The sequence below is a fragment of the Hemiscyllium ocellatum genome, chromosome 36, assembly GCF_020745735.1.
Source record: "Hemiscyllium ocellatum isolate sHemOce1 chromosome 36, sHemOce1.pat.X.cur, whole genome shotgun sequence".
Classification (NCBI taxonomy): domain Eukaryota; kingdom Metazoa; phylum Chordata; class Chondrichthyes; order Orectolobiformes; family Hemiscylliidae; genus Hemiscyllium; species Hemiscyllium ocellatum.
Window position 1 is genome coordinate 28,106,708 of NC_083436.1, and position 14,537 is coordinate 28,121,244.

General features: G+C 39.5%; 1 protein-coding gene across 2 annotated transcripts in view; it reads right to left on the reverse strand.

Annotated features, from left to right (window-relative positions):
• Window positions 1-791: 791 nt before the first annotated feature.
• Window positions 792-14,537, reverse strand: part of LOC132833313 (evC complex member EVC-like) — a 47,294-nt gene continuing 33,548 nt past the window's right edge. The window contains exons 14-20 of one of the 2 annotated variants that reach the window (XM_060851483.1): window positions 13,585-13,795; window positions 12,961-13,161; window positions 8,107-8,251; window positions 6,867-6,978; window positions 3,836-3,944; window positions 1,754-1,844; window positions 792-1,234 (exon numbers count right to left, since the gene is read on the reverse strand). In XM_060851483.1, the coding sequence (XP_060707466.1) occupies window positions 1,161-1,234; window positions 1,754-1,844; window positions 3,836-3,944; window positions 6,867-6,978; window positions 8,107-8,251; window positions 12,961-13,161; window positions 13,585-13,795 (943 nt within the window). In that variant the 3' untranslated portion in view covers window positions 792-1,160. Of the gene's footprint in view, window positions 1,235-1,753; window positions 1,845-3,817; window positions 3,945-6,866; window positions 6,979-8,106; window positions 8,252-12,960; window positions 13,162-13,584; window positions 13,796-14,537 lie in introns of both variants that reach the window. The other variant, XM_060851482.1, reaches the window with a different exon arrangement.

Below are 14,537 nucleotides of genomic sequence, written 5' to 3' on the forward strand. Positions count from 1 at the left end.
CTGCCTGACCTGCTGCACTTTCCCAGCAACACATTTTCAGCTCTGATCTCCAGCATCTGCAGTCCTCACTTTCTCCTAGAGAGGCTGAATAGGCTGATGCTGTTTTCCCTGGAGTGTCAGAGGCTGAGGAGTGAACTTAGAGGTTTATAAAATCATGAGGGGCATGGATAGGGTAAATAGACAAGGTCTTTTCTCTGGGGTGCAGGTGTATAAAAAACTAGAGGGCATAGGTTTAAGGTGAGAGGTGAAAGATTTACAAGTGATATAAGGGTCAACTTTTTCATGAGAGGTGGTGTGTGTATGGAATGAGCTGCCAGAGGATGTGGTGGAGGCTGGTATAATTACAACATTTAAAAGACATCTGGAAGGGTATATGAGAAGGAAGGGTTTAGAAGGATATGGGCCAAATGCTGGCAAATGAAACCTGATTAATTTAGGATATCTGGTCGGCATTTCTGTGCTGTACATTTTTATCGCTCTTGTCTGAAAACATGAGAACTTATAAATGTAAAGCCGACAGGGCAGACGTAAGAAGATGGAACCTTGTTCTGAAGAATGGGAGGAAAATATGAGAAGATGGACTAAGTGTAAGACAGATTAAAATGGGGATAAAGAACAGAAATTAAGTTTAGAAATAAAACAATTAGGATGATGGCAAGAGCACAATCAGGACCAGATGATTTACTGATCCAGAGTATTTGACACATACAAAGACTGAGAAGTTATGATGGTCTAGTCAGAGTAGATAGGAAGAAATTGTTCCCATTGTAAAATTATTGAGAACCAGAGGGCACAATTTTAAAATGATTTATAAAAGAAACAATTATGGGATGAGAAATGTTTCCATGGAGATTCCGAATGCGCTGCCTGGAAATATGACAGAGGGAGGTTCAATTGAGCCATTCAGGATGGTATTAGATAATTATTGTAGAGAATTGACGTGCAAGGCTTGGAAGGAGTTTGACACTAAGTCAGAGTGCCAGTGCAGACATGATGGGCTGATTGGTCTCCTTCTGTCCCATAACAATTTGTGAATGTGTGATCCAGTATGAAAATAAAACTAATGTTGGTCACAGCCACTGGTATAAAAGTTGAGAGTGGAACCATTAGCATACTGTAATATTGCACAATGGTCAGACAGCATAATCCCATTGCCGTTTTTATGTGGTTTCACTCAGTTGTTTGCAAAAATAGGTAACCTTTGGGTTCCTTTTACATCTTCCACTTGTCGGTCCTGTTTGGAAAAGTACAAACATTTTACATTGAGAATAAATGATTAGATTAGATTACTTACAGTGTGGAAAAAAGCCCTTCGGGCCCAACCAGCCCACAGCGACCCTCCGAAGAGTAACCCACCCAGACCCATTTCCCTCTGACTAATGCACCTAGCACTATGGGCAATTTTAGCATAGCCAATTCATCTGATCTGCACATCAGTTTAGAAATGTGATAGGCGTAGGACAGAAAAAAAAATAGCAGATCACATTCCGCAACATATAATTTAGCACATCACATGCCATATACACACACATAGGATATTAAGTAAAATGGAATAAGTTGCTAAATAACAAATACAACTTCCTATACAGAAGCAGAAGGTAAGAAAGTGCCTGGCTATATATTGAGAATGAAGCAACTGTGATTTTCATTTGTTCTTGAATCTCTGCATTTAGTTAGTGTCAATCTCAACTCAAAGAAGGTCCAGAACTCTTGAGATTTTAAACATTTAAATAAAATTAGAATTGGTAACTACCTGAAAGGAATTTCTTCTCCAGCGTCTTCCAATCAGCTTTGGGAACTCTTGCTAAAGCAGCAAGTTGTGACATGAATTTCTTTTCTGCCACCTAAAAGGTGAATTTAGAAACAGAAAGTATGTTACCAAAGGACAAACCTTTCCTATGTGAAATCCGAATAAGAATTTAAAACAATCACTAACTTGGTATCAAATGGCACTGCATTAACAATTTCATTCAGATTCCAGAATAAGTATTGTGGCAAATGCAAAAACTGTCAGTCTAGAACAATAGGGCAGTTCTTCTGAAGTTTTTGCAGAAATATAGGAGCTTTAATACTAGGCTTCAATAGAATCTCTTCCATTCCCCAATTCAAACATTTCATGTCTTTATAAAAAATAAAAATTCATGCAATGTCATTAAATGACACGTTAACATTGAAATTGTGAGGAAAAACTGCTGTATTACAGTTCCAAGTATTGAAACGCAACAAAATTGTTCTGTTGCTCAATCTAATATTGCAAGATAAAAAATTAAAATACTGGCATTTGAAACTGCCTATTTTCCAGTCGGAAGAGGAAACAAAAGGGTTATGCCTGATATGCAAACAATGTCTATAAAACACCCAATTCCCTATAAGCCCCTAGAAAGTATGAGCATTAGTAAATGATAAGGGCCTCTCAAGAAATGCAAGGCCACCCTGAACAACTGGGCTGCTTTATGCAGAATGAAAATTTGTTTTTCAGGCGTGGATACATTTTGCTTTAAAAGGTTTAAGTAGAGCAGATGTATGCCTTTGATGAACCACAACACCCCAGCTTTGTCTTGATGTCTTGTTCAGTTCTCTGCCTGGTGGCAGATCTGATCCACAGCACCAAGAGCTTCATATGGATAGGGTACAGAGGCAAGTTCCCAGTCTGGCACAGATGGAATTAGGTCTGAACCATGTGCTGTAGGCAATCTCTGATCCACAGACTATCCATCCGAATGGCCTTGCAAGAAACCTAAAGTTGCTATGGCAACATATATTCCTACATGCATGTTGTAGAGTGGAGTTTTGAATAACAATGGTAGAAGCTGTAGTTTCTTGCAGTAGCATGCTGACCAGGAATCTCGTCTGCTCCTACTGACAGTGGTGGCTTGTGTTGGAAATATTTACAAGTTGATATTCAAACTGCTTGACAGCATTATGAATGTACCTTCCTTAACCATCATGTCTGAGAGTGGAACCTAAATCCACTGCTTACAGGCAATGATGCTACCCACTGTGCCACACCTTTGCCCTATTCCACATACCACTTCCTTTTCAAGCAAGGCAAGTGACCTCCTCACATTCCTATACTGAAATAAGGTGAAGATGGAACAGGCATTAATATCAAAATCAATGGCACAGTCTTGGCTATTTTGAAAGTTCCATTTGATTCTAGAACCAAAAATAGACCCATCACATCAACATCCAGTGCCGACAAGTGTATTTGCAGAAGTCGTCAATCTAAAGAGAGAGCAGAAGACTATTCAATTGAATTGCCCTTTTCGTAATTTGCGTCAACTCTTCGAATTGTCACATTTCTGTCTCTGTTGATCTAATTGATTTCCATTGATCTAGTTCAGCACATATAGTGGTGTAAGTGTTTTTAAAAAACCTTCTGATTTGTACAACTTAAGCTAAACTAGGCTATAAGTTATGGGTGGATCTGATTTGTTAATTTCATCCTGTCAGTTATACCTGATTAAATTTCATTTGGAAAGCCACAAGTATTAGTCCTGCAGAATTTGTAATAATACTGTTGTTAGCTATCTGTTTTTGTTAACTAGCTGAGGAGCAACTTAATAAATTCAAGCTGCTGATGCACCATATTGCTGATTACCTTTTTCTTTCAATTTCACTGGTTGTTTTTACATACAACACCTAAAAACTACTGAGCTGAATTTCTTAAGATAGCCAAGATTTTAATGCGTATTAGTCTTATTTTAAATTGCTTAATGTCTGCACAAAAACAGTGGGCAATGAATGCCTTACAGAAGCATTAATAAACCAATAACACAGAATTGCTACTTTGTTTATGATGACCACTGTTTTACACCTTTAAGCGTGAATCAACCTGCTCCTTCAGCTGATGAAGCAGCACTGTCCTCTGCGTAAGGAACTCCATATTTGTCTCCTCTTCAAGCAACAACTTGGATATAGTTCTTTTCTGCCATAGCACCAATCTGTTCTCAAAGATAGAGACAGAAACACTTATATTGAAGTTAAATGCTCTACTCTCCCAGTTTCTGTTAAATGAATTGTACAGCTTTATCTATTAGGCTATATAGTGATAGGATAGTGATGCTCACAGCAACTATCTCTGAAGTATACAATAGCTTATACTACCTAAAGTCTTTAACATTATTAAATGTCTGAATGCAAGAAGATACTGCTATATAAGCATACGTTGATGAAATCCAGCATACTAACATGTTAGAATTGTTCAGAATAATCAGATGCATATATTATAGAGTGATGAACACAAAATTACTCTTCATTCAGCTATTAGCAACAACTAATTCAATTTAACTGGGAGGAAATGCTGGTACATAATGTCACTGACTCTTTTTCTAAGGATTTTCAATATTATTAAGTTTACTCAGTCTTCATTAGCTGTAATTTTTTTTCTTAATTTCTCTTTAATGCAAAACAAAACGATGAATGCTCATCTTCTTCCATTTCACCTTCTTCCAGCAGCCCCAGATTCTCCAATTTCTCAAAAAAATTCCCAAATTTTACTGAAAGCTTTCTAGGTGTCAGAATGGCAGAGTGGCTCAGTGGTTAGCACTGCTCCCTCACAGTGCCAGAGACCTGAGTAACTGTCTGTGTGGAGTTTGCACATTCTCCCAGTGTCTGCGTTTCCTGAGTGTTCTGGTTTCCTCCCACCGTCCAAAGATGTACAGGTTAGGTGGACTGGCTATGCTAAGTTGCCCATAAGTATCCAGGGATGTGCAACCAGGTGGATTAGCCCTGGGAAAAGCAGGGTTACAGGAATAGGGTAGGGGAATGGATCGAGCTGTGGTGTTCTTCAGAAAGTTGGTGTGGACTCAATGGGTCAACTTACCCGCTTCCACGCTGTACAGATTCTATGATACTGTGAATTATTTCACGGGGACTGACTGGTTTGTTTTAGCTTTGAAAACAAAATTCTTTCAGCTCTAATCCAGCAGTCAGTTTAAATATGTTTTTTCTGGGCCCTGTGCCTGTTGATTTCCTAAAGGCATAAGCCCTTCTTCAGGAATGAGGAGGGTGTGCCTGATAAAAGGTAGGGAGGAGGGATTTGGGGGAGGGGCGTTGGGAATGTGATAGGTGGAAGGAGGTTAAGGTGAGGGTGATAGGCTGGAGAGGGGTGGGGGCGGAGAGGTCAGGAAGAAGATTGCAGGTCAAGAAGACAGTGCTGAGTCTGAGGGTTGGGACTGAGAAAAGGTGGGGGGAGGGGAAATGAGAAAGCTGGAGAAATCTGCATTCATCCCTTGTGGTTGGAGGGTTCCTAGGCAGAAGATGAGGTGCTCTTCCTCCAGCCGTCGTGTTGCCATGGTCTGGCGATGGAGGAGGCCAAGGACCTGCATGCCCTTGGCAGAGTGGGAGGGGGAGTTAAAGTGTTCAGCCACGGGACAGTTGGGTTGGTTGGTGCAGGTGTCCCAGAGGTGTTCTCTGAAACGTTCCGCAAGTAGGCGACCTGTCTCCCCAATGTATAGGAGGCCACATCGGGTGCAGCGGACGCAGTAAATGATGTGTGTGGAGGTGCAGGTGAATTTCTGATGGATATGGAAGGATCCCATAGGGCCTTGAAGGGAAGTAAGGGGGGAGGTGTGGGCGCAAGTTTTGCACTTCTTGCGGTTGCAGGGGAAGGTGCCGGGAGTGGAGGTTGGGTTGGTGGGGGGTGTGGATCTGACGAAGGTGTTGCGGAGTGAGTGGTCTTTCCGGAATGCTGACAGGGATGGGGAGGGAAATATATCCTTGGTGGTGGGGTCTGTTTGGAGGTGGCGGAAATGACTTTCCCCAGGGACCTGGGCAGACTGCCAGTTTAATTAATCCTCAAATCTATATCAAAAATCGAAATACGGGTAGCCACTTTTAATAGTCTTGTTTGTGGAGCTGAGATTTCTCCCAATTCAGTGACATGGATAGAGAAAGAAAATCAGAACCATGGTGTCTTAATTTCAATAAGTTGTACAAAATTTTACACTTCTATAAATAAATTGTTTGAATTCAGAAACTCTCTCTACATTCCTTGGAAATGAATAAGTTAAATCAGATAAATAACTACAGAAATTCAAACCAAACAGAACAAGTGGTGACAAAAATGCACCATAACACTAGATTATTTCCATTTCCAAATTTTATGTTATTATCAGCACTGATATAATACCAGAGTAGAGAGTGTGGTGCTGAAAAAGCACAGCAGGTCAGGCAGCATCCGAGCAGGTGACCTGACGTTTCAGGCAAAAGCCCTTCATCAGGAATGTGACTTTTGGGTTGGGGCTGAGAGATAAATGGGAGGGGGTTGGGGTTGGGGGGAGGTAGCTGGGAAAGCAATACGTGGATAAAGGTGAGGGAGAAGGTGATAGGTCAGAGGGGGCAGTGATGACGGGTCCAGAGGGCAGTGCCAACTTGGGACTTGGGATAATGTGGGGGGAGGGGAAATGAGGAAGCTGTTGAAATCCACATTTATCCCATGTGGTGGCAGGGTCCTAAGGCGGAATGTGAGGCGCTCCGCCTCCAGGCATCAGGTGGTAACAGTTTGGTGGTGGAGGAAGCCCAGGACCTATATGTCCTTGACAGAGTGGGAGGGGGAGTTGAAGTGTTCAGCCACAGGGCGATGGGGTTGGAGGGTGCGGGTGTCCCAGAGATGTTCCCTGAAAAGATCTGCAAGAAGTCGTCCTGTCTCCCTGATGTAGAGGAGACCACATCATACCAGATCATAATTGCCTTATCTCAAAATTCACCTTAAAAAAAAACATGCTGGCTCTTTAAGAATGAAATCAACTAAACACACCAAACCATGCAATATTGCACAGCTAGTGTAGTTTCCAAATGGTTTAGCCCTAATTTTCCCACTGTTAAAATCTCAGTGAAAGATCACAATCTAAACTTTTACTCACTGGTGCTGAATTTTTCTGGGCAGAAGCGGATTTGCTTTCACACTGACTAAGTCTGTGTTCAGGTTGTCTTCCAAAGCTTCTTCCTTGCTGAGTTTTTGTCTTTTAAACGTTTCTGTTTAAACAACACACATCACTTAAAATTTCAACTCTCACAACATCACAATTGCAAACACCAATAAAAGACTCCACTACAAAATATGAAATACTGAACATCATATCGATTGTGTAAAGGCATAATTTCCTTTTCCTTTGTGAACAAATGTCTACACAACAATAACTTGTATTGACATGGCAACTTCTGTCACAAAATATCCCAAGTATGAATTATTTCTTTTCTTTACATTGGTATTTCTTGTGAATTGTCCTGATAAGCACAAGATGAAAATCTATCATAACAGGTGCAGCTCTTTTTATCAACAAAACTACTGAAGCAGTATAATGTGTCCACAACTCTACTGAAAGTCCAAATTTGAGAACTAATATGCAAGTGATATAACACTAACACATTGCTAAACTGTTCTAATGTAGGATTGGTCCTGCAGCTAACAATTTAATTGATATTGACTAAACGAATTGGTTACATTTTCAACATATTGCAGTCATTCACTCGACCGAACATATTATACCTGAAATTTTTCAAAACATATATCATGAACTGAACAAAAATGTAAATTTTAAAAATCAAATGGAAATACCATTGTCTTTGCTTTCTTAACATTATCATTAATAATGTCTGCTTATTTCCAGTGATTCACTGTGGACAGTCAACATGTTCTCAGTTAAACCTGACCACTATAGGGAGAACATGTGTCTCAAAATACTACAAATCTATTTTGAAAATCATTGTGACTAAGAGAAGTTGTGGTGCAGTGATAGTGCAGAAATCCAGAGCCTAAGTCTAATGTTCTGAAATGGTAGACAGAAAAGTTCAAATTTAATTAAAAGTTTGGAATTACAAACTAGCCTAATAGCAGCCACGTTTCAAGTGTTGTTTGCCTGGTTTAACAATATATTTTATGAAAGAAAATCGGCATCCTTACCTGGTCTGGCCTACATGCAACCCCTGATCCAGAGCAATGTCATTGACCATTAAATGCTCTCTGAAATAGCCCTAGCTAACCACTCGGTTCAAGGGAATTTAGGAATAGGCAATAAATTCTCTCCCAGCCAGTGACACCCATATCCCATGAAAAAACCCCACCCACATAAAACTATAGGAAGAATGGAAAAGTATCAAGACCTTGCAGGATACTCAGCTGAATCTTTTTGTCTTTTCGATACACATCCATGATTTCTTCTATCTTCTGGTAATAGTTCTGGATTAGATTGGTTATGCCTTCCATTGTCACATAGACACTTTCAGTTGCTCTCTCCATTAATAGATTCTTCAAAGAAATTGAATGTTTGCAAGTTAATATTTGTATAATTATGCCTTAAATATTATAGAAAAAACAATTCCACACAATGTCACAATGTCAGTGCATTAGCTTAATTTTAAATACACCTTGATATTTAACATTGAGATTCAAAAAATTAATTATAAATATCTATGGAAAGTCAAACTTTGATGACAAAATTAGTAAGGTAGTTTCACGTCATTAAGTTCAAGCAGACAAAATGTGTCCAGAAACCCTAGCCACTCTCCCCTTAATCAAAGACAAAGACATCTCAGAAATGACTGCCAGACTATTCAGATTTCTTAGCATCATGGTAGCCCACAAACCCACCAACACATTTGAAGGACCCTATAAATGACAACAAACAAAACTAATGCCATGTACAAAATACCTTGCAAGATCTGTAACAAACACTACATTAGACAAACAGGCAGAAAACTAGCCACCAGGATACATGAACATCAACTAGACACAAAAAGACATGACCCACTCTCACTAGTATCATTACATACAGATGAGGAAGGACACCACTTTGACTGGGACAACACATCCATCCTAGAACAAGCCAAACTGAGAATTCCTAGAAGCATGGCAATCCAACCAGAACTCTATCAACAAACGCATTGACTTGGATCCCATTTACCACCCCTGAGGAAAAGAACAGGAAATGGCATCACCAGAGGAAATGACATCACCAGCCCAAAGAAGCCTAAACACATAAACAAAAAGCAGGCCAAACCACCAGTGCTTCACCAGAGGCTCACTGATGATGTTACCTAGTACGGTGAAAAACGACTGAAAACAAACCTTCCAGCTCAACGAGCTAACTTACATCCAGAACCTGAAGAATTTATTGAGACATCAGGGTAAGTTTTCCAGAGTTGTGATTCTGGCAATGAAACCTTTCATAAACAAAAATTTCTCATGGCCCACAGACCTCTGCCCTCAAATTCTCTGACTGTTGTTAAAAAATATCATTTGTATGTTTTAGAATATAACTTCTAGGTTGAAGATGAGAAATGTTCAAATATAAGAAAATTGAAGACACTTGATAAGCCAGTAGACACTCTAATGTGATTAGAAATTCAAAGGAAAATCTTTTTTTATTTGTGGGATAGTGGTAAGGGGTATTTGCATTCATGCCTCAGATTATAGTGTTTTTTTCTGCAGGAGATGGGTAGCCTCAAAGCTCCTCAAAAAAGCCTTTAAATTTTTGGCATAAATCGGTGAGGTTTGAATTATGTGCGTAATATCCCCAGATCAAAGAAGCACTGACAGCAAAATATAAAAAATGCACAACTTTTTCTCTACATTTTGGTGGAGACAGAAAGTCCATATTTTTTGCAATGAAAGTTGGAACTTATTCATATGGGTCCCAAATACTCAAATGTGCACATTGAAGGTAAAGCTGACAAGCTTATATATATATATTGAAAATCCCAGATGTGTCCTATTACTATATAAAGCTAAGGGATGTGAATGGGACTAAAGTTTTGGTGCTGTTCCTGTGATTTTGACAGAAAAGACAGTTGATTTGTGTTAACTGCTAGGATCAGAATAGAGAAAACTGTCACCAGTTGTGATTTCAAAAGAGCTGTGGACTAGCAGCAAAAGGTTTTCAGAAACCAAAGGTATTTTCAGATCTGAAGCCATAACGAATGCAGTTAGCCCCAGTGCTTGATCTGAGGAGTCTATAACTGTGAGGTAACAAAGGAGGCTTTTCTAGCTAGATGCTAGTTAAAGGATCCAGGAAATCTTGCATCATGGAGTACAGCTGGAACACAATGGAAGAGCTAAGTAAAGACAGCTATGGCAGATCCTGGGTCCAGAACTAAGAAGTTCCTGCAGAGTGTAGGGGAACTCTTGGATGGAAGTAAAATTCAAACTCTGTAAAGTGTATCTGTTTACACAATATAATGTTAAGCTAGTGGTGCTTTCGTTAATTAACTCCTGTACCATAAAGGTTTTTGTTAAACATGTCAAATCATATAAAATATTTTTCTAAGTTAATGATTAGGAATTTAAATTTCTTCCTAAAAGATACTGGTCTCTACCTAGATCCAAACAAAGTTGAAGTGTCAGGCGTGGAAGACAATTTTGTTATGTTTTCACCATCCTTCAGTATGATGGATTCAAGATGAAGATTCTGTAGCACATTGATTTGACATCAAAATGGAGTGGGAATGAACTTAGCTTTTGCTAATCATGTAAAATGGATAACATCAAACTGGTAACTCTCAACATATCTCCCTTGCTTTTCCAATTGGACACGATGTATAGTGAGAGACTATTCCAATATCACTCATCTCACTATCACCAAAGGTAGAATTAATGAGTCCTGAAGAAGGTTCCCTAGAGCTAAAAGGTCAACTCTGCTTTCTCTCCACAGATGTTGCAAGACCTGATGAGTTTTTCCAGTAATGTCTGTTTTTGTTTCTGATTTCCACCATCCGCAGTTCTTTTCCTTTTTTTGTGTAGAATTACCCTTGGTATGTTTAATGCAGAAGAGCACCCTCTACTGTATCTAGTGCACTATTTCAGGCAATATAACAAAAACAAAGAGACTGTATCTCCATATGCATTAGTCCAACTCTAAACTGCTGCACTTATTCCATTAAGGGTAAATTTATTTCTCTATTGTTATGGCCTACTTAAAAAGTGTTAACATTTTTTAAAAATTCCAAACAACCAGTTTTAGCCTCTGCTATAAGGTTTCACATTTCTAAACAAAACAAGGTGATTCACTTTGGGACGAATAACAGGAAGGCAGAATACTGAATCAATGGAAAGATTCTTGGTTGTGTGGATGTGCAGAGGGATCTTGGAGTCCATGTACATAGATCCTTGAAAGTTGCCACCAGGTTGTTTGTATGTCTTAATAGCACAATGTGTTAAGTTTTATTAGTGGAGGGATTGAGTTCCAGAGGTGCAATGTCATGCTGCAACTGTACAAAATGCTGGTGTGGTCGCACTTGGAATATTGTGTACAGTTCTGGTTGCCCCTTTACAGGAAGGATGTGGAAGCATTGGAAAAGGTGCAGACGCAATTTGCCAGGATGTTGCCTGGTCTGGAGCGAATGCCTTATGTGGAAAGGTTGAGAGACTTGGGTCTGTTCTCATTCAAAAGAAGACGGCTAAGAGGGGATTTGATAGAGACATATAAGCTGGTCAAAGGATTAGATAGGTTGACACTGAAAATCTTTTTCCTAGGATGATGACGTCAGCTTGTATGAGGGGGCATAGCTGCAAATGGAGAGGTGATAGATGTCAGAGGTAGGTTCTTTACTCAGAGTGGTAAGGGCATGGAATGCCCTGCCTGCCAATGTAGTTAGCTCAGCCACATTAGGGAGATTTAAACAATCCTTGGATAAGCATATGGATGATGATGGGATAGTGTAGGGGGGTGGGCTTGGATTAGTTTACAGGTCGGTGCAACATTTGAGAGCCGAAGGGCCTGTTCTGTGTTGTATTGTTCTATGCTCTAATTGTAATGTGTAGAAAAGTAAATGAAATGACCACTACTAACATTATGGCTCACAATTACGTACGTGCGCTCTGTTTAATTCTTACATTCCCCAATAATGCCTTTATAAGATACATCAAGCTAAAAGACCTTTATTTCCGTAGGGACCACCCAGATGTTTGCCACAGTCCTCTGCAGAATTCTCCTCACCTGCAGTGATTATCAGGGGTACCCTCTTCATTTACCCTCTCTTGACTTGGATAGCTTGTCCCTTGTTCTGGTTATTTTCTGAATACTTTCCAGCTGATTACTTTCTTTTTCACAAGACTCTGTGGAGGACCACTCTAGATTCTCCGAAAACTTTCATCCTAGGCAATATTCCAGTTTCTGTTCCTTCATAAAGTGTAAGCAGAGATTAAGACTCACCCATATTTCGCAAGGTGAACGCTGATCTCAGGGTTCTACTCTGCTTACAATCCAGGTCTACCTAACTGCCATGTACTATGGCTACTCATTAGTGGGCTACAAATCACCCAAGATTCAAAGTGAAACTAAAGGACCCAAATAAATTTAAAACAGACTACCTCCAAAGCTCCACTCATATAAATGTTGACATAGCCTGGTCTAAAGTGTTCTCAAACTGACCTTTAGATAAATTATTCCTTTGTTTAAAATTTCTGTTTAGATCTGATTAAATAAATGGGTTTTATAATCATCTGGGTTCAACACACATGTTGGAACTAATTTAATTCCAACTCACAAAACAAAAGCATCTCTATGGATTGTAATTATTGCAGATTGCAGACTTCATATCACCAGTTCTGTAACTGCATAAATCCACATGTTGTTTTATATCATTACCTTTTGAGTTGTTAATTGCTAAAGTCAAGATGACCCCAACCTTTTAAGTATAATAGACTGCAGGCTTGCACTAATTTCATTTATCTCATTTCCACTGGTTAAATTTTAATTCTTAAAATAGAAGATTGTATACTGAAACATGTGAGCCAGTATGCAAATATTCACAAAACACTCATTTTTGTGATAGTCTAGTATAACCCCAAATCATTATCAAGGTGATGACTCCAGGCTGAAATAAGGAATGCAAAATGCAAATATCTATTCTTGAGCTGTGTTAACCAGTCCACTGTATGAATTTTCATTGAATTGGTTTATAGGAATTGAAATTTGAGACCAATTATGCAAGGCTACGTTAGCTTCTAACGAATATCACCTTAAGTTTCTGCCTGTTGTCGTCATGGTTTTGCTTGAGTGAGTGCACTCTGGCTTGATGGGTAAGAGCACGGCCAATCTCCTGTGCCATGTGCTGCTGTAAAAGAGCCATGAAAACCTGAGATTCTGCAGCCAGCTGTTGGTGAACGAATATTTCAGCCTTTTTCCACAGCTTCCGCTGTTCTTCTGAGAATTTGGATATCTTTTGAAATATAAACAAAATCCAAAACAACTGTCAAAGGCAGACATTTGAAGAGATATAATGAATGATTTGCCTTTCCCTAATCCAAACACACATACAATAAAACCCTTCTTCTATATCTACGACCTGTTAACCTTAAATGTTACATTACTGACAAGTAAATCTAGAAAACTAAAGCTCAACTGTCAGTGGTGATTATTTATTATCATTAACTTTGGCAAACAGATGGTGCGTATTATTTGCGTGGAGAAAGTGAGGACTCAGATGCTAGAGATCAGAGTTGAGTGTGTGGTGCTAAAAAAGCACAGCAGGTCAGGGCTGATGAAGGGCTTATGCCCGGAACATCGATTCTCCTGCTCCTCAGGTGCTGCCTGACCGGCTGTGCTTTTCTAGCACCACACTCTCGACAGATTATTTCTGTACCTCATTATCCTGTAGCTTCATGTTTCCATCCTCAAACTGATCCCAAATAGGGGGTTCCTTCATCCGTTGTTCCTCAAGTTCATTGAGTAGACATTTTGCCTTGAAAAGCTTCATTTCTTTGAGTATCATGAGACTGAAGTGCCTCAGAGTTAGCTGCCTAACCATGGGTTGTAAAGCTACCTGATGCTCCAGAATAATGCCTTCAGAAACCCTGGAAGAATGAGTAAGTGCAAAAAGTGATCACATACACAGATTATTCAGACAATGCTTGGTTCTTAGCACCTCAGGGTCTCCAATGCCTTGGGCACACAGGGGCAATTGAATAGAACTAGGATTTGTATGTGTCCATAATGAGGAAGCAGATAAACTTTGCCATTTATTGTTAGAGTCTAGTAGACAGCTTCAGCAATGATTTAGAAAGTAAACGCATTGTCCTGTTTAGCACAAGGTGACTCAGTCCATACCCAAAATTAAAAGAAGAAGGTGCTGGAAAAATTTAGCAGGTCTGGCAGCATTTCTAGACAAAGTAATAGAATTAAATGTTTGAATTTGATATGAGTCTTGTTATGGTGGTATAGTGGACAACAAAGTAGGTTGTAAACGATTACAAAGAGATCTTGATCATCTGGGTCAATGGGCTGAGGAGTGGCAAATGGAGTTTAATTTGGGTAAATGTGAGGTATTGCATTTTCATAAAACAAAAAAGGGAAGGAGTTATAAAATTAATAGTAGATCCCTGGGTAGGGTTGTAGATCAGAGAGACCGAGGAGTTCAGGTACGCAATTCTTTTAAATTTGCATCACATGTAACAGGGTGGTTAAGACGGTGTTTAGCATGTTTGCCTTCATTGCTCAGACCTCTGAGTACAGGAGTTGGGACATGATGCTGAGGTTGTACAGGATGTTGGTGAGGCCTCTTCTGGAGTACTGTGCAAAGTGCTGGTTGCCCTGCTA